The 20,584-nt window shown below is 39.4% G+C and overlaps 1 protein-coding gene and 1 non-coding gene across 3 annotated transcripts; both read left to right on the top strand.

Moving 5' to 3' along the window:
• The first annotated feature begins 3,702 nt into the window (after nucleotides 1–3,702).
• On the top strand, nucleotides 3,703–7,896 carry LOC130737770 (glycerol-3-phosphate dehydrogenase [NAD(+)]-like). Of its 2 annotated transcripts, XM_057589613.1 has the most exons (11): nucleotides 3,706–4,197; nucleotides 4,443–4,519; nucleotides 4,637–4,709; nucleotides 5,052–5,269; nucleotides 5,347–5,454; nucleotides 5,948–6,011; nucleotides 6,095–6,132; nucleotides 6,223–6,343; nucleotides 6,421–6,475; nucleotides 6,884–6,932; nucleotides 7,458–7,896. In XM_057589613.1, the coding sequence occupies exons 1-11, from the start codon at nucleotides 4,041–4,043 to the stop codon at nucleotides 7,611–7,613; spliced, it is 1,116 nt and encodes a 371-aa protein (XP_057445596.1). In that variant the 5' UTR covers nucleotides 3,706–4,040; the 3' UTR covers nucleotides 7,614–7,896. The 2 variants fall into 2 exon arrangements, with proteins under 2 accessions (XP_057445598.1, XP_057445596.1); XM_057589615.1 differs by lacking the exon at nucleotides 5,347–5,454 and having other exon boundaries at nucleotides 3,703–4,197.
• Nucleotides 7,897–15,388: 7,492 nt separating this feature from the next.
• On the top strand, nucleotides 15,389–15,506 carry LOC130741488 (U5 spliceosomal RNA). Its single transcript, XR_009020384.1, has one exon. It is a non-coding gene; the product is annotated as a U5 spliceosomal RNA (small nuclear RNA).
• Nucleotides 15,507–20,584: the final 5,078 nt, after the last annotated feature.

Below are 20,584 nucleotides of genomic sequence, written 5' to 3'. Positions count from 1 at the left end.
CCCATAAATTCAGGTTCCAAGTATGAAAGTTCATTGTATGAAGATCTTCAAGCTGCAATGTTCACCAAGAATTGTAGTTCATAGTATGCTATGCATCCAAGATTTGACTCAAATATTAGTAAAAGAATTTAGAGCATTTTGTTTATCTTTTCCTTCTAACCCAAAACCATTAAAACATACGAGACAAGATTTAGCATAAACTAAACACTAATGTTTACAGGCGAGGTGCCCCCTGTAAGATCAAGATTTGATCAGTGGTTGCATCTCTATATTTTGATGATTACAATTAAGGTTTGTGATGATGAACAATTATGGTACTCTAACGTTTGTCTCTTTTAGCTGTGACAAACAGGTTCTGATTCTGACCCAAGCTTATTCAATCAGATGATAAAGACCCAAGGGTAACCATAAGAGAGTTCTTTTGCTTACCATGTTCGTTCAGAACAGTGGCATATACTTCAGAAGTTCTGAAGTTAGAAACTCTCAAAAGGTACTGAAGAACCGGAGTCAGAAGTTCTGAAGACCAGTTGTTCCAGAAGAAACGGTTCTGAAGAAGAAAGACTCAAGTTCTGAAGACCGGCAAGAAGTTGGCTCTAAAGACCCAAGCTATTCTAGCTCTGGCGTTCAGAAGTTCTGAGGAACTTGTCCAGGAGCAGAAGTTGCAAGGTCAGAGGATCCAAGCTTCCGTCTGACACTGATCAGAAGCTTCACCAACGTCCATCTGAAGCACACCAGATCAGAAGTCAGCTGGTGAAAGGACAGGTCGCTGTCATAGTACACACTGTACAGTCATAGCCTGCCCGCCACCTACCTCGTTCAGTCTAGCAGTCTGATATCACAAGATTGCCACTCCAACTGACAAAACCCTAGCAACGACTACATCAAATGTCTTAGAGTATATAAGGACTGAAGTTGGAAGAAAGAGGCTAAGAAACTTTGCTGATATTCCTGAATTCATCTAACCAATCTCTTAGCAATATTTCTTCACTGTTCTTGAACATCCGAGTTTACCATTAGCTTTTCAGAAGCATTTACTGTAAACCCAAAACCTTTTACAAACACTTTGTAAAGTTCCTTAAGAGACCAAGGTTGGTCGGATCTTGAGAGGACTGAATCAAGTTTGATTCAGTGTTTAGCTAGTCTTGAGCGGATCGGTTGATCAGCTTCTTGAGAGAATACTAGTGAGAAAATCAGTGTAGTGTTATTCACTTTGCAGGTAGCAAGTGCAGTTGTAACATTCATTGATTTTAGTGAATTGTCTTCATCAGAAGAAGGAAGAAATCACCTTCACGGGTGGACTGGATTAGCTTGAGCTTTTATCTCAAGTGAACCAGGATAAAATACTTGCGTGCTCTTCTTTATATTCTTTAGCACCTAGTTCTTATCTTTAAGTTTGCCAAAACATGAAAAAGGGAAACGTTTATCCAAAAACTCTATTCAAACCTCCCCTTTCTAGTGTTTTTCGAACCTTCACCCCCAACGTTATTGTGGGCGGAATGCATTTGACGGGAGACAAGAGAAGGCTTGAATGTTTAAAGGGGGGAGTTCACCAGATATGAGAATTGAGGGTGGTTTGAGGTGGTCACTTGGTTGAGAAGCAGCGGAAGGCTCGTTGCAAAGGTGGGGTGGTGGGAGAACTGACTCAATCATAATGGAACTAGTTGATTTCAGATTCGAAGGATGTGGTTGGAAGTATCGGGTTTGACGAGGAGGAAGATGAAAGAGAAAAAGGAAGAGGATGAAGGATGTAGAGGAGTGTGGGAAAAATATTTTGAGTCAAGGGTTGTGGTCTGGAAAATTTCTGGGTAGAGGATTAATGAGGCCGGTGAAGAAGGTAGAGGAGTGTGGTGGTGGGAAGGAGGACTGAAAATATAATTTAAAAACTTTACAAGGACTAAAATTGATGCGAAAAAACCCACGTGAACACCCTTTGCTGACTACGTTTGCCACTGAACCGCTGACTGGTCAAAATTGATGAAAATTACTTAATTTGATTTAAAAAAAATTAGGGATAACATTTAAGGCAAGGACCCAATTAGATTCCATTTAAAATTCAGAGACTGAAAGCTTATTTAAACTAATAAGAAACAAATCCTAGATTAGAAAAGTTGGAACCCTTATCTTTTCAGCCTCACTCAGCCGCACCCCACTACATGGGTGCTTATATTAGTTCATCAATTTTCACATCATGCACTACCAGAAAACAGTCATTTAGCGAAGGACCAAATCAGTCGCTAAATGGGCTAAATCGGTCGGTAAAACTGGTAGCGACCGGATTTTGTTCGTTGCTATTTTACTGGTCGCTAAACGTAGCGACTGATTTAGCGACCGATATAGCGACCGATTTGTAGCAACCGATGTAGCGACAGAATTTAGCGATTGATTTAGCGACGAAATTTAGCGACTGGATTTAGCGACTGATTTAGCAACGGAATTTAGCGACTGATTTAGCGACGGTTTCAGCTATAATATAGCTACGGATTTAGCGACAGATTTAGAAAGTTAGTGACGAGTTCAGTGACGGATTTAGCGACGGATTAGCGACTGAAATAGACCGTCGTTAAATCGGTCGCTAGCGACGGATTTTTCGGTTGCTAACACAATCCGTCGCTAATTCAGTTGCTACGTCGCTTTATTATTTTTATTCTACAAATTTAGCGACGGAAATGTTGGTCGCTAAATTTACCGTCGCTAATAAGTCAAACATGAAGTATGACCAACATATCATGGATTCTTTCGCAAACTCGGTCGCTATTTTTGATTGAAATATTTCGGTCGCTAAATCCGTCGCTAAACAAAGAATTTATGGTAGTGATGTAATTTTGGACTCGTAGGTTGTGAATCTTCAAGATTTATATTTTTTGAAAAAAACTACTACGATACTTCTAGACTCATAGACTATGAATCTTCAAGATTAAAAATTTCACTACAGTATTTCTGGACTCAGGCTATGAGTCTTGAGGATTCATATTTTAAAAATTTCACTACGGTACTTCTGGACGCATTGACTATGAATCTTCAGGATTCATATTTTTAAAATTTTACTACGGTACTTCTAGACTCGTAGGCTATAAATCTTCTTCATGATTCATATTTTGAAATTCTACTACGATACTTTTGGACTTGTAGGATATGAATTAATATAGATAAATGATTAAAAGAAGAAGAAAGAAAAATTATAAAAGTATAACATTTCATATGGACGTGATACTTATTCGCTCGATGAGTTTTGACAAATTTCTTAGATGAGAACTATTGTACCAATAACATGTTATGAATGAAAAGTAAACAAGTAGATATAAATATGAGAACAAAGGAATAAAAGATAGAGAAATAGTGTGATGAGATACCATGCTGGGTGCAACCTTCCTTCTATTTATAATATTATGTTAAGAGAGTATAACAACTATACATATAAGTCCGACTCATGGACTCTTCATCTAACCCTAACTCCTTACCCAAATGGGCATACAAATAATCATATCACTAAATTATTTTTGGCAAAAATATCTAATGTGAAAAGAAAAAAAGAGAAATAAGTAGAGTAAATATGTGGAAATGAAATGAAGCAAAAATGAGTTGAAATGTATCAAAATTTTCTCCTCAATTTGATACTTCAATCCTAAAAGCCACCATTTATTTAAGTAGAAGTTAAATCCAAAGTAAAATATCTTTTTTCTCTATCAAAAGACTACTGAAAAGAGTGTTCTACTTTATGCATCGAGAAGAAAGGAAGTCACCCATGTGAAACAAAATCTGTAACAGGAATTCATGGATTAATTCACAAAGTGGTCCGAACTTAAGCAGAAAACAACGTGGTTGTATTGTCCTCTCCCACCCTGCAAACATAGAGGAGATCGCCCTCACTTAACTCCCAATTTGGAGGCAAACATTGTTTTTCACGAAACTGGTGTGCCATCTCCGCCACCACTCACCCTTCTTTTTCCCTTATATTCACTCACTTTCTCTTCTCCCTAGCTTCTATTCTTTTTCTCTTTACCTCATTGCATTGCTCTCTCTCTCTCTCTCTCTCTCTCTCCATGGCACCAGTTCCACAAGAGGGAGAAACTGTGGTCCAGAACAATGTCGGTGATGCCACACACAGATCCAAAGTCACTGTTATTGGTAGTGGCAATTGGGGCAGTGTTGCATCTAAGCTTATTGCCTCCAACACACTCAGGCTTAGCTCCTTTCATGGTACTTTTCTTGCTCCTGTCAACCAGGCTCCTTATTCATGAAGATAAAGTGTTTATTTTTTGTGTAATATGATGTTGCTATGTTTGGGAGTATGAGGCATATAGTGGTAAAACTGACAGTGTGACTTTGGATTATGGAAATTTTCTGCTTTATGTTGAAACTTAACTTTTCTTTTGATAACAGAAGACTTTCCTTTAGAATCTTAATTAAATTTCCCATTTTGATGAATCTTCTGATAAATTCAGATGAAGTGAGAATGTGGGTATATGAGGAGACATTGCCAAGTGGAGAGAAGCTCACAGATGTAATCAATAAAACCAATGTAAGGACTGCCATGCATTCCATCACCATTTTGTGGCCAATACTTTTCAATAGACATTGCTATTTTTATGACTGTAGCCATAAAAAAGAAAAGAAAAATAACTACTGCTTCTTGCAGGAAAATGTCAAATATCTCCCTGGAATCAAGCTTGGTAAAAATGTTGTTGCAGATCCTGATCTTGGAAATGCAGGTAACGGTTTAGTGTTTTTTTAAAACTTATTTACGGTTATTTAGAAAATAAAACCCAGGAACTTATACCAAAAGAAATAATTTTTTTACTTCAAAACTCCCTAATAAAGGGCGCAGGCCGATGGAAAGGGTCCGACCACTTGGTCTATTGTACGCACCCTTACCCTGTTTTTTGCACAAGAGGCTATTTCCAGGACTTGAATCCGTGACCTCAATCACATGGAAACAACTTTTTACTGTCCAACACTCCATAAGCATTTAACTTGTTCACTCTTAGTCTTTGCTTTTAAGCCAGGGTGTTGGTCTCAACTTGTTTGGTCTTCTGATTGGGTAAATTATGCAGTGAAGGATTCCAATATGTTAGTCTTCGTGACTCCACATCAATTTATGGAAGGAATATGCAAAAAGCTTGCTGGGAATATAAGAGCAGATGCTGAGGCTATTTCCCTTGTCAAAGGGATGGAGGTCAAAATGGAAGGTCCCTGCATGATATCTAGTCTCATTTCGCAGGAACTCGGAATCAATTGTTCGGTTTTAATGGGGGCCAACATAGCAAATGAGGTAGTTAGAAGAAACTGGAGATTTCTTTTTCTGGCTTATTACAAGTTTTGCAAGTCTAATCATTACTATTTCTACAGATAGCCTTAGAGATGTTTAGTGAAGCAACAGTGGGATACAGGCAGAACAGAGAAGTTGCTGAGAGATGGGTTCAGTTGTTTTATACTCCCTATTTCATTGTGACAGCTGTGAGTGCATCATATCATATTCTTCAAAAAATGAGCAGAAATATGGTGAAAAACTTCACTAGTAATTCTCAAAGAGGATTTTTCTTAAAATTATGATCTATCAGTCATACCAAAGAAATACAGTAATGACAGAATCATGCCATTATGACTGTACCTTTAAATTTGTAGAACACTGGTGTATTAGGGTGCATTTGAGTAAACAACTTAGTTAAACGCTTATGGCACAAGCGCTTATTCATAAGCTAATTTGAGAAACTTGTTGAAATAAGCTGAAAATAGGTTACAGGTAAGCATAAAATCTTATTCATAAGCTAATATGAACAACTTATGAAAATAAGCTCAAAACAGCTTTTAGTGGGTCATAAGCTATTTACTTAAACTCTCTCAAACACTTGCATAAGTGCGTGCTTATGCTATAAGATAAGCTCAAAGAAGCTCTTCTGCATGGATCCTTACTTGTTCTAATGATTTTTGTATTCTATATAATAAATAGGTTCAGGATGTTGAAGGAGTTGAGCTGTGTGGAACTCTAAAAAATGTTGTGGCCATAGCTGCAGGTTTGCTATACAGTATATACACTTTGTTCTCTCCCCTTTTCAAATTTTCTGAACATTCAAGGAATGACACATATATGGGACAGGTTTTGTTGATGGCCTGGATATGGGAAACAATACAAAAGTAAGTACAAAGAATCCTATAATGTTAAGGTTTCAAAAAAAAAAAATTCTCTATTTTATATCATTCTTTTTTGGTTTTCTTAATGTCTAGGCTGCAATCATGAGACTTGGTCTGAGAGAGATGAAGGCATTCTCAAAGTTGTTGTTTCCATCTGTTAAGGATAGCACCTTTTTTGAGAGCTGTGGTGTGGCTGACCTTATTACAACTTGCTGTAAGGAAGCTAATCAATTTCACCCTTATTTTTCATTGCTTATATTGGTTTCTTTCATAACAATTTCTATGTGGCAGTGGGAGGAAGAAACAGGAAAGTTGCTGAGGCTTATGCTCGGAATGGGGGGAAGAGGTTGTTTTGCATTTCCTCCACTCTGGTCCATATTTCTAAAGTGTTGATTTAGGGTGTATTTGGTTCCAAGTTTTGGAGTCTTAGAATCAAATTCATTGACCAAAATCAGTTTTAGGTAGTTATATAGATGTTTGTTAATCAACATAGAGAATTGATTTTAGTCCCAAAATCAATTCTGCGAGAAGCTAAAGAGAGTAGCTTCAGCAGTGGACATAGTTAGTTGTGAGATTTCATAGTTGAATTTCACAGCATTACCCTGTAGAAATCACTTTTCCCACAAAGGCATCCACACCTAAATCACTTCACTTTCAACTCACTTGTATCATTATAAATTTTAGCAAAATCAATTCTCACAGCGCTGATTCAGACACGCACCTAGTTATATCTGATTTTCATCCTTAACTGCAGGTCTTTTGATGTGCTTGAAGCAGAGATGCTGCAAGGCCAGAAATTGCAGGTACTTCCATGAAACTTACTATGCCAAACATTCCAATGTTTACTCTGGAAAGTAACTACTAGGTAACCATATATACAATCACAAAGATGTCTTTGGAGACATAAATGCATTGATACCTTGTTAAGCGCAGAAGTATCGAAGTTAGAAAACATCTTGCTCCTTTGTACATGTAGCTTCATTATCTTTATCCATACTCAGACTTGTAAACAATCAAACACAGTTTAAAGTTTCATATAAAACAACAACAAAAGTCTTATCCCACTAAGTAGGTCGGTTATATAGCTCATAATATGTCATGGAGCTTGACCAAAAACCAGATTTTGAGGGATACTATTGATAACGAGGTCATGTTTTTAATAATTTTGACTACAAAGTACAGCATGGAATTCTTTTTTACTGGAAAGAAGCGTACCAGTTGATCAAAGAGATTCTATTTGAATCAGACGCTTCTAGAACATGTAGGGGTTCTTGTGTTCTTGGTGTTTATGTTCTGACTAATTTTTAATCTAACTATCTTGCATTAAGGGTGTCTCGACTGCGAGCGAGGTTTATGAGGTTCTAAGCCATCGCGGGTGGCTAGAGTTGTTTCCTCTCTTCTCAACAGTACATGAGATAAGCAGTGGCCTTCTTCCACCTTCAGCCATAGTGGAATACAGTGAGAAGCTACCAAGGTCCTTCTAATTCAAGGTACTGGGAGATAGCATTTGTAGTTTAAGACATAAATTACAGTGACAGTTCCAGGAATATACAAATACCATGCTTTAGCTGTGCATCAACCATGAAAGCCTTGGTGAGTCTGCGTGAAAATCTTATGCCCACAAGGAGCTTATATAAATGGCTGAGGTTCTCTGAAGGCCAAGGAAGTGACTTTTATGTGAAGTTCTTATCAAATTGTATTATTACACTGCAAACAATACATGCAACAGACTTACATAGTTATAATAAAAAGCCATTTGAATTTCAATATTTGATTGATTTTTCTGTTTTCCAGAAGCTATTAACTAAACTATGTGTTTTAATCCCAATTTGGATATGAAAAATGCTATAGGATTTAACACTTAAGGTTGTACATGTTTAGCAGAGCATTTGGCTGGGATTTATTTGCACATTGCTCATATTTTTCCTTTACATATTATCCCTTTTATTGTGACTGATCTACACAGCAGGACAAGGCAATATCATGTTGATGACCGTCAATTCCTATTGCAAGACTTCAAACAAGAATTTCTTTTTTAAGTCAAAATTGGTCTCTTGGAAGTGGTTGAGTTTAGAAATTTTGGATTTTAAATACAAATTTCAACATAAAACGTGTCTCGCAAAATATTCTCATGTTTTGGCAATGGCAATTGGGTGTTCAACCAATTATTATCCCTTGGCATCAGCTTTGATGCGTAACAGTTCAGCAATATTATCCCTTGTCATCAGCTCCATTTTTCTGGGATGATATCATAATTTGGGAACAACAATATTCAAAACAAAGTCTTGATGCTCCCATACAGTAAGATTATTTTAATTAGAGGCAGTACGTTAGACAATAGGAGTGGCTAAATAATAAAGCTGATTTAAAATCCTGCACTCTGATAGGGTCCCTATTTCCACATCATCATTGCCACATGAGGAGCTGATTCATAGTAGGACAAATAGGTCTGGAATCTTTCAGGTGTATTCTAGAAGGGGTAAGAAGGGAAATAGTGGCTAAGTTAGTTAGAAAGGGTGACAGGTGGTGAAATGAGAGCTGGAAAGTTAGTACTGAATATAAGGAATAGCTGAGGGAATGTGAGGATTACTTTTTGGATATTATAGGCAATATAATGATTGGGAAGTGCTAACTTCCTAGCGGAGCTCTGCTCTGAGTAAAGGAATAGAAGGAGGAGTTCTCCATTTCCTTTGTAATCCATTTTAATCGATTCAATAAAGCTCTCAGTATTATCAGTTAATCCTTTCTGTACTGTTTTTTCCTTGATTCTGCATTTTGGTTCCTAACAATTGGTCCGACCTGCCGGATAATCGAGGAAGAGCCAGTGAATGCCACCAACGAAGAAGAACAAAATGGATGCGAAGGTAAACGCTCTGGAGAATGAGATCTCTGAGGTTCGTACCACACTCGTTGATGTGCAAACTACTGTGAAGGAGAATCACGCGAGTTTGCTAGCGATGCTTGAACGTGTTCTGGGAAGGACGCTGGCCGATGAAGGCAGCTCAGGCGGAGCACCGAAGGGCACGCCGACGAGAGACCCTGCGCCGATGAGTGAAGAAACACTGTCTGAGTACCGTCATGCGGTGAAGAAGGTGGAGTTACCATCTTTCTCCGGCGATGACCCGGCGGGATGGATCTCGCGTGCCGAGATCTACTTCCAGGTACATGAGACAGCACCTGAGATTAAGGTAAGGCTGGCTCAGCTGAGCATGGAGGGTCCTACGATCCACTTCTTCAACTCGCTAATTGGGGAAGAAGAGGGATTAACATGGGATGGTCTGAAAGAAGCCTTGCTCGGGAGATATGGAGGTCACGGCGATGGCGACATCTACGAGCAATTGACAGAATTGAAGCAGGGGGGGACAGTGGATGAGTACATCACTGAATTTGAGTATCTCATAGCTCAAATTCCCCGATTGCCTGATAAACAATTTTTGGGGTATTTTCTCCATGGATTGCGCGCAGAGATTCGAGGGAAGGTTAGGAGCTTGGCAACAATGGGGGATATGAGTCGCACAAAACTCCTTCAAGTGACCCGAGCGGTGGAGAAGGAGACCCGAGGCAACGTATCGGGTTGGACTCATGGGCCCAAAGTAGGAACTGGGTCATCTGGGCCAAACCGGTTCAGTTCCCATGGATCGGGTAAAAGCGGATCCGAGTGGGTAATGGTGAAAGGACGTGAGAAAGAAGCTTTAGGGTTGCCCAACCCGGGCGGAAACGGGTCAAGGAGTGAAAAGGGGAATCAACCAGAGAAGAAAAGAACGGGATACAGGGATCGAGGCTTCACTCACCTATCGTACAAGGAGATGATGGAACGGAGGCAAAAACGTCTTTGTTTCAAGTGTGGTGGTCCTTTTCATCCCATGCATCAGTGCCCTGATAAGCACTTGAAAATATTGATCTTGGAGGACGAAGAAGGTGACGATGCAGAGGCAAGGGAACTGGCGGTAGAGGCCGACGATTCTGGGGAAGAAGACAACGCGGAAATAAGTGTTATGAGCTTAGACCACATTTCCGAGGAGAACCACAAAACCGTAAGGTTGTGGGGGGCAATCAATGGCATTCCAGTGCTAATCCTCGTCGACTGTGGAGCGACGCATAATTTTGTGTCCAAGAAACTGGTACAGAGAATGGCGTGGCCGGTAAAGGAAACTCCCTCCATGAGCATCAAGCTTGGGAATGGAACACGTGATCTGTCCACAGGAATAGTGCAGGGACTGGTACTTGAAATTGGAGAAGTCAAGGCATCTCCGGAGTTGCACCTATTCGAGTTAGGAGGGATTGACGTTGTGTTGGGAATGGAGTGGCTGAAGACCCTGGGGGATATGATTGTGAACTGGCAGAGGCAAATCTTGAGCTTCTGGTACAACCATAAATGGGTCACGTTACGGGGCATAGATGGAGGAGGAAGTGAGTTAGTAGCACTGCAGTGTGTGTTGTCAAAAACAAACCAAAAAATTCCTCAGGAATTATGGGGAATGGGAAAAAACAAGCAGGACGGAGAGCCCTGTCTATCATCGCAGCAACAGAAGGAGCTGGCAGCACTTTTACACTCTTATGCTTCTGTGTTTAAGGAACCCACAGGTCTGCCTCCAAGTAGGAATAAGGAGCATGCCATCAACCTGAAAGAGAACCATGAAGCAGTGAATGTGCGACCTTATAGGTATTCTCATCATCACAAAAATGAAATTGAGAAACAAGTCCAAGACCTGTTAGCTGCAGGGGTGATCAGACCCAGTACAAGTTCGTTTTCCAGTCCGGTGATCTTGGTTAAAAAGAAGGATAATTCTTGGAGGATGTGTGTGGACTACAGGGCGCTAAATAAGGCCACCATTCCAGATAAGTTTCCGATTCCGGTGATTAAAGAACTTCTGGATGAGTTGCACGGAGCAGATTTTTACAGCAAGCTTGACCTGAAATCGGGGTATCACCAAGTACGCGTGAGGCAATCAGACATAGAAAAAACCGCTTTCCGGACGCACGAGGGGCATTATGAGTACTTGGTAATGCCCTTTGGGCTCATGAATGCTCCTGCAACCTTCCAAAGTCTCATGAATGATGTTTTCCGCCATTTATTGAGGAAGTGTGTGCTAGTATTCTTTGACGATATTCTGATATATAGTAAAGGATGGAAGGCTCACTTGGAACAATTGGAGGAAGTATTAAAGCTGCTGGATCAACACCAACTTGTAGCTAATAGAAAAAAATGCTCTTTTGGCCAACGAACAATAGAGTACTTGGGGCACTTGATACATGAGAAAGGTGTGGCTGTGGATCCAAGCAAGGTACAAAGTGTGCTGAAGTGGCCAGTTCCACGAAATGTGAAGGGAGTACGGGGTTTTTTGGGACTCACCGGATATTACAGGAAGTTCATAAGAGACTATGGGAAAATAGCTAAGCCGCTGACAGAGTTGACAAAGAAGGATAATTTCAAGTGGAGTCCTTTTGCACAACAAGCCTTTGAGGAACTAAAAGAGAAGTTGACCACTGCTCCTGTGTTGTCACTTCCAGACTTTTCAAAAGAATTTGTGATTGAATGTGATGCCTCGGGTGTGGGTATAGGGGCTATTCTAATGCAGGACAAGCGACCCATAGCTTATTATAGCAAGGCTTTGGGAGTGAGAAACTTGTCTAAGTCGGCTTACGAAAAAGAGTTGATGGCAGTGGTTCTTGCCATACAACATTGGAGACCTTACCTGTTAGGGAGGAGATTCACCGTATCTACTGATCAGAAAAGCTTGAAACAACTGATGCAGCAGAGGATAGTCACAGCAGAACAACAGAATTGGGCGGCAAAACTTCTGGGGTATGATTTTGAAATTGTCTATAAGCAAGGAAAGATGAATAAAGGGGCTGATGCACTTTCCAGGATCCATGAAGGAGCAGAGTTGAGCCACATCACATCGTTTCCTCTGTGGGAGCAGAATCAGCAGGTACAGTTTGAAGTAAGCCAAGATGACAAGTTACAAGAAATCATCAAACAGTTGCTTCTTGACCCTACTGCCAAGCCAGGGTATGAATACAAACAAGGGGTCTTATTGTATGAAGGCAGGTTGGTCATTCCTTCCACATCTCACCTCATCCCCACACTCTTAAATGAGTTTCATGCTACTCCTTTAGGAGGTCATTCTGGGTTCAAAAAAACGTACCGCAGAATCGCTGCCAATGTATATTGGATGGGAATGAAGGGCACCATACAAGACTATGTGCGCAACTGTGATATATGCCAGCGTCAAAAGTACTTAGCAACATCACCGGGGGGATTATTACAACCGTTGCCTATTCCGGAGCAGATATGGGATGAGATCTCTATGGATTTCATTACGGGATTACCAAAAGCTAGGGGATTTGAGGCTATATTGGTCGTGGTTGATCGATTGTCCAAATACTCTCACTTTATCCCTCTCAAGCATCCTTATACAGCAAGGAGTATCGCGGAGGTGTTTTGCAAGGAAATAGTGAGGCTCCATGGGATCCCGACATCCATAGTCAGTGATCGAGACCCTATTTTCATGAGCAGCTTTTGGAAGGAAATATTCAGAATGCAGGGCACACAACTGAGGATGAGTTCAGCATACCATCCGGAGTCCGATGGGCAGACAGAGGTAGTCAATAGGTGCCTTGAAACCTATTTACGCTGTTTTATTTCTGATCAACCCAAGACTTGGGTGCTTTGGGTGCATTGGGCTGAGTATTGGTTCAACACCAATTATCACGTGTCTACTGGCAAAACCCCTTTTGAAGTGGTCTATGGCAGAGTTCCACCAACCCTCACACGTTGGTTGCAAGGTGAGACAAAGGTAGAGGCAGTACAGAGGGACTTGGTGGATCGAGATGAGGCTTTAAGGCAATTGCGGAGTCAATTGCTTCGAGCGCAAGAGAAAATGAAGTCTTATGCCAACAAGAAAAGGAGGGATCAGAGTTTTAGTGTTGGAGAGTGGGTTTTTGTCAAACTAAGAGCCCATAGACAGCAATCAGTGGTAACAAGGATCAATGCCAAGCTAGCAGCCAGGTATTATGGTCCTTTTCCGATTCTTGAACGCATTGGAGCTGTAGCTTACAAGTTGAAACTTCCTCCTGACTCAAGAGTACATCCAGTGTTCCATGTATCTCTTCTGAAGAAGGCAGTAGGGAGTTACCAAGAGGATGAAGAACTCCCTGAACTTTTAGGTGAGGATCAGATGGGGGAGTATGAACCTGTGGCTGTACTTGCTACTCGAACAGTCAAACAGCAAAATGAAGACACCAAGCAAGTCTTGGTCCAATGGAAGGGAAAGTCTGCAGAAGAAGCTACATGGGAAGAGACCATTATGATGCAAAGTCAATTTCCTTCATTCAACCTTGAGGACAAGGTTGCGGTTGAAGAAGGAAGTGTTGATAGGGTCCCTATTTCCACATCATCATTGCCACATGAGGAGCTGATTCATAGTAGGACAAATAGGCCTGGAATCTTTCAGGTGTATTCTAGAAGGGGTAAGAAGGGAAATAGTGGCTAAGTTAGTTAGAAAGGGTGACAGGTGGTGAAATGAGAGCTGGCAAGTTAGTACTGAATATAAGGAATAGCTGAGGGAATGTGAGGATTACTTTTTGGATATTATAGGCAATATAATGATTGGGAAGTGCTAACTTCCTAGCGGAGCTCTGCTCTGAGTAAAGGAATAGAAGGAGGAGTTCTCAATTTCCTTTGTAATCCATTTTAATCGATTCAATAAAGCTCTCAGTATTATCAGTTAATCCTTTCTGTACTGTTTTTTCCTTGATTCTGCATTTTGGTTCCTAACACACTCCATATTTAAGAATTCATTATATTCTAAAATGTGCATATTTCAAATAATGAAGGTTTAGTGATAAACTGTTAATCAAAGGCATCGCGCTACACTAGTCTTCTAACAATTTCTACACAAAAAGTCAGTGCTACACTACTCTGCTACCATGAAACACATATCATACCTAAACAGGAAGCAAATCTTAAATTGAAAGGAAGTTGCATACAAAGTAGCATATTCACATGAGTTCTGCAGGTGTATATGAGCATGTGGGGTATCTGTATCTTTTGTAACAGGTGTGGTTGCAAGGAGAACAGTGAGATCTAAATCATCACCAAGTTTGTCAAAGCGTCTTTCCACAATCTTCCTATTTTGCTCATTATTGTTGTAGCCTTTCCCCTGAGCCTTCAATGTACTTGTACATTTTCTGTCATTCATCACCATTATTTTTTGAGTAATGTGGGCAAATATCCACGATTAATCAGGTTTCAGCATAAAGTTAATACAACTACTAAACTAATACATGCCAATTTCTTTTTGAGTATCTTTTTGTTGATATTGAACTTGAGATTGCATAGATATGCAAAACCAACTTAAATTTTCTGTTGGGTTTGGATGTGTGAGCCCAAATGCCCAAAATTGTAGTGTAGGTCCTGGGAGAGTGCTAGATGAATGTGAAGTAGCTGAATGTGAAGTGTGGTCTAGTCCCAAATGCCTAAAGGGAATTGGACCTCCAACCCAAGCACTTACAAAAAAATGTTCTTCTCTCCAACTCCCAATGTTGGACTTTTCATATTTAGTCATTTTCATTTAACATTGGATGATATTATGCCTATCGGCTGCGAATGTAAACTTGTCATCCTACAAGCTGCAAATGTAAACATGCTAAGAAGAATCAATTCCTTTTTTTTTGGTTGGGCGGATAACAATATCAGAATTTGGGAAGAGCAATAACATAAAACAAATATAACATTATATGAAAAGGATAAGCTGAAATTGAAAACAATTTCAAAGAAGCTAGAATCAACTTTTGATGGGAGAAAACACATTTAGATATCGTAATGCACAAGATAAAAAATAGAGAAGTATTAGATGATTACAATTTTTGTGAAACTGGCAATAATTACAAGGCTATGCAACTAAACAAGGACCTTCTTATTTAGGAAGTTGATTGCAGCATACTGTCGATTTTGTCATTGTATTGGTTCCTTTGGACCTTTCTTTTCCTTTCCTTTTATTTGTTCCTTGTAATTACCATGGGTTGAGGTACCCCTAGTACCTCTTTAATACAATTTTGCTTAAAAAAAAAAAACAAGTACCTTCTTATAAATTCCCAACACTACGCAATACAAAAGCAAACAAGATGATTGAATCCAGCTACATAACTTGAGCATGATTTGCCTACTTATAAGTCCCACACTGAACAGTTGTTGACAATTCTTAGTACGAGAACATATACAAAAGCTCTGATATATTGCAAGGTAAAAGCACGGAGCCGTGTACTGTGCACATTGCAAACTATTCTTTCGCTTTTTACTAAAGAATACCGTGTGCACTCTACAGCAAGTGGCATACACTTATTTTTGAATGGTCTTCCCTTTTTAGGGTGACCAACAAATCAAGTTCAACTTTTTAACTTTAGGATGGTGATATTGAGAGCTGGGCAATCACAAATTCACAACCTCATTGTCTATAGGTGCAGCCAAGGTATCATGGGCAGAAAACAATGACCCTTGAAGATTCTAAAATCCCATGCATACATAAACACATAGTCTTGAGAAGTACATCCATATTTCTGTTCAAAAAATGTAGTATAACATCTATTTCTAATCTGATAGTGTATGGTTGCCAAGGAAATTCTTCAGTTTTCTTTAATTTGGGTGTTGTGTTTTATCTGCTTCAAAAATATTCAAGCACCATTCCTAGTAAACATTAAGAACAATGCTTAATATCATGTGAGATAAAGAAGGGAGCATCATAGATTACAAAATCTAAATAAATAGAATGGATCACCCTTGTTGGAGCTTGCATTCTCTCAACATAAGAGTTCATTAGGGCTTCCACTGCACCACTCTTAGAGCAAATGCTTCTCCAGTGTGGGACTAAATAAATGCTCCGGTCGCAACTTTCATCTCTCATCTTAATGTGCCCGGCTCACTTCAACTTCAAATCATTCTAATACTTGTTCAGTGTGGGACTAAATACTGCACCTCTAGTCCCAATATGTTGAATTACATGTCCAAAATATTTTCAATTTTTCATTCATCATGATTGTAAATTGAGACTGGATATTACTCACACACACTTTATCTTTCTATCTTACATTCTTAATCCCCTCAGAAAACTTTTTTTTGGGTACATGAGATATAGAAAAGCAAACAAAAGAAGGAAAAGAAACTAGCCACACCCCACGAGAGGAGCAATCTCAGGAGGGGGAATATTCCAAGTTGAGAAGTCTAATCTGAGTCTAAAACCCATCTTTGCTAGACATCCGCAGGTTTATTCCTCTCTCTAGGTTCATGTTGAATAGACACTTCCTAATTCTGGTGCAGAAAACTCTGCCTCCGCCAAGTATGCTGCACAAGAATACAAGTTCAAGGACCTGTTGCCAGTGAGCGCCAGTACTACATCCAAGCAATCTGATATGCAAATAAGCCTACGGATTCCCTTTTGCCAAGCCATGGTTAAGCCTCTTACAACAGCAAGTACTTCGGCAAGGAACACCTCACCAACGCCTTCGAAACTAGCAAACCCATCAATCTAAACACCATTGTGATCCCTAAGGAGACCACCATAGCTCATAGTAGAAGAAGGACGGTGGAAGCTACCGTCCACATGCAGCTTCATCCAACCAGTTAGAGATGTAACAAAACTCGATACTGCACACTGGACAACGTCGTCTCCAACCCACTAGCCCGGGTTGGGAATGGTACTCGAGATTTGTCGTTGAACGTGCTCCATGGTCCAAACCTCATTGCCAAGAACCACATTGTTCCCCGCTCCACCGCCACACCCACCAAAGAACATGGAGGAAATTCGCAGCTTCAGAATATATGTCCTCAATCCAATTCCAAAAATTTGAAACAAAGAAATCAGGGAAGAAAGTGCAAACTGAGCGCAGCCAAAGCTCTTTGGAATGAGGGCAATCCCGGAGAGCATCTTCAACCATATGGGTGCAACAAGAGCAAGTGGGGCTCGCAGCCAACTTGCAGGTATATGAAGCCCCACATAATTCCAGGAGTAGCACGATGCAACATTATTTCTTGATTTTGTACCTTCACAAAAATTATAAGCTCATAGCAAACAACGTGGCTCTCAGAAGCCGGAGGGCGAGAAATTGAAAATAAAAATTTGGCTTAAATACTCTGGAGGCCCCTGAAATTGTATCTCATACGAAAATAAGTCCCTGAAATATTTTTTTCCGATTCCAGATCCTTAGAATTTTTTTTAATCAAAATAGGTCCCTACGCGTGGCTCTATTTTTGCATACTCATTATTTCCACGTGACCTTTATTGTTATTTTTAAATAATTTAGAAAAAAACATTTATCTTCAATCTAATATGTTCCTCTTCTCTCTCCCTTCTTCACCTCTTCTATCTTCAACATCATATTCAACCTTTTATCAATCTCAGACCTGTCTCTCTTCAACACCTCCACCACCGGTACAACAACCCCAAAACCCATCCCCACCCTCTAATCTCTCACTCTCCTCTTTCCCCACCTATCACCACCGTCGACTGTCCACCCATCTCCTGGGTTTGTTTCTGAACATCAATCTTGTTAAATTCGTGCTTCTCTTCTCAGATATGAAAACAAACCCTGAAATCAAGCTCAGAAACAAACCCTGAAATCGAACTCAGAACCGTCGTCTATCATTTCCATCTCCAGATCTGCTTTTCCTAAAGTGGGTTTGCTCGGTGCTCCATCTCCATATCCGCTTTTCCCTTTACTCCATTCACAACTCCATCTCCAGATCTGTGAAAAATGCTGGCGGTTTTCGATAAATCGGTGACAAAGGGTCGGAGGCTCTGCGCCAAAGCCACCTTCTCTCTCCCCGTTTCTCTTTCTTCTTCCCCCAGATTCGCTTCATCCTCCAAAAACTCCATCATTTTCAAGCATGCGTGGGCTTTTCTCTCCCACTTCTTTGTTTTTTAGTTGTCATGCTCTACCTTCAAACAAAACCCATTTCTATTTCATAGTCTAAATCTTTTTTTGTTTTAGTTCAAGATGATGATACATAACAGAGAAGGGAAGGGATGTGCATGTTGGAAAAGCTGCAGAAAATGGGCATGCTGGGGTGTCTTCTATGCATAGTGGGGTATTGTGCTCAAGGAAAAATTTAAGACCAGTGAACAATTACTATGCAGTGATTCTTCATGATAAATCTGATGGCAATTTCAATTTCATGAAAGGTGAGAGTTGTTCTGTCTGCTGGACTGTTGCTCTTTGGATGATTTCATAGTGTTTAGTAAGGACTGATCTGGGAGTTTGATGTGGCCATGATCAACCTTCTCCCTTCGATTGCACTCCTAGGGATTAGGGATTGAAGGTAATTAGAATTAGGGATTAATTTTAGTCTTAAAATGTTTAATTTTCATTAAAATTCCATGTGTAATTAAAAATAATAATAAAGGCCACATGGAAATAATGAGTATGCAAAAATAGAGCCACCTCAGCTTTAAACACGCGTAGGGACCTATTTCGATTAAAAAAAAATTCAGGGATCTGGAATCGGAAAAAAAAATTCAAGGACTTATTTTCGTACGGGGTACAATTTCAGGGGCCTCCAGAGTATTTAAGCCTAAAAATTTAGAACTAATATTGGAGGGGGCCTACGTTCGCGCGGCGCCCGGACCACAAATTATGACGTAGGCTCCACGAACTTGGGTAGACCTTAGAGTGGCACCTTTCCTAAGTGCAATGGAAGTCACCACGCTAGGCCATGGGCATTCTTGATCACCCATTGACTTAGGAGCTTCACGATGACCGGGTGGTTCATGTTGTATGAAAATATGTTGAGGGACCAATGTGGTATTTATGGATCATGTGGACCCATAAATGATTAGATGGTCTATATTTTCAGAAGTATTCTGGGTTTTTAAGATGGGAGAGACTAGTTCTCCTTTGATGAATTTGGGTGAGGAGATTAAGGAAGAGGATGGTGTTGAGTGGAAGGAGGAAGATGAAGAAGATTAAATTGTTGGTTTTTTTTTTCCTAGGAATGCATGAGCTACAGATAAAGAAAATGAAGGTGGAATGGAAGAGGAAGAAGATGGTGGTGGAAGAGGAGAAATTGGAATATGATTTAAAAAATTTACAAGAACTAAAACTGATGTGAGAACATCTACGTGGCCACCCTTAGCTGACAAGGCTCGCCACTGCCCAGTTGGTTGGTCAAAATTGATAACACGAAGACAAAATGACTTAATTTGATTAAAAATATATTTCTCAAGAATAACATTTTGAAAATTTTCGAGGTCCTAATTTGATTCCTCTTACAAAGTCAAGGACCTCAAACATATTTATACCAGGAAGGAAAATAAAAAATTATGAGTATATATTGTCCCTAATGTCACACATATTTCTTCATCCAAACAATTTATTCTTCTACTTCTCATACTTCTCCTTCTCCTCCTCCTCCTCCTTCATTACGTATTAGGGTTCACAGGAGGCCCTCCTCTTCTTAGTCTTCTTCGAAGGTAACGAATCAACTCTTCTTTTCATCTTAATATAATTTTTTCCTGTCTTTTCTCCTTAATGAAAATTTGAGTACTTACACTCAAATCCCCTTGTTATTGATGCAGTCTATTTCTTGAAAAGATATGAAGAAACAAAATTGTTCAATAGAATCTCATTATTTTCCGTTGAAAATTCAGAATCTAGGAATAAAGATGAAAAGGAGTTCGGTTAATTCCCTTCAATTTCACGATCATGACAAAAATTCAAAGCTTACTAGCAGCTACAGATCACTATCGGAAAAGTATTTGAAGCTACTAAAGGCCAGTGTCATTTATTTTCCCTCATATTATTATTTTTTGTTATATTTATTCCACTTTGATATTTTTAATTATGTGCATATAGTCTTATCTTACATATACATATTGTTTAATTTGAGGGGAATGGAGAGGAGAAAGGAGAAATTTGTACTTGGTTCAAACTTTTGTAGGGAAAGGGAATACAGTGGCCCTAAATCCCTCTTAACTCAACCTCTCCAATCCAAAATTGGGGATTTCGAGAAAGATAAATCTTATAAAAAAAAAGTCATTACTTATATTTTGAAACCCAAAATTGTATTTTAAAATATATTTATTATAAAATGTGTTACCTCCCATCATGAACTAAACAAGAAAAGGGTTATATCAACTCTTAGACAAACATATTATGAATTGATTCTCTTTTAATTTGGGTATAGACACCCAAATGAGTGTCTATAAAATATTTCTCTATTAGCACACAGCTAGTTGAAATCAATATCATCACTTATAAATATGGATTGACACAATTACTGATTTCATAAACAATATTTTCAAGGTACTTGCTATCACCCAAATAGTTCATTAGATTATGGTCCTAATGGTTGATTAATTGTTTCATTAACTTATTATTCCTATTTTTCATTGTTTATATTCTCGAAGCCTACACTCAAACCATGTAATATTTGCTACACATGTTTTGATCTTGTGTTGTT

This window comes from Lotus japonicus, chromosome 2 (assembly GCF_012489685.1).
Source record: "Lotus japonicus ecotype B-129 chromosome 2, LjGifu_v1.2".
NCBI classification, from domain to species: Eukaryota; Viridiplantae; Streptophyta; class Magnoliopsida; order Fabales; family Fabaceae; genus Lotus; species Lotus japonicus.
The sequence above is the reverse complement of the archived record's forward strand: the minus strand, read 5'-3'. Positions and strand labels throughout refer to the sequence as shown.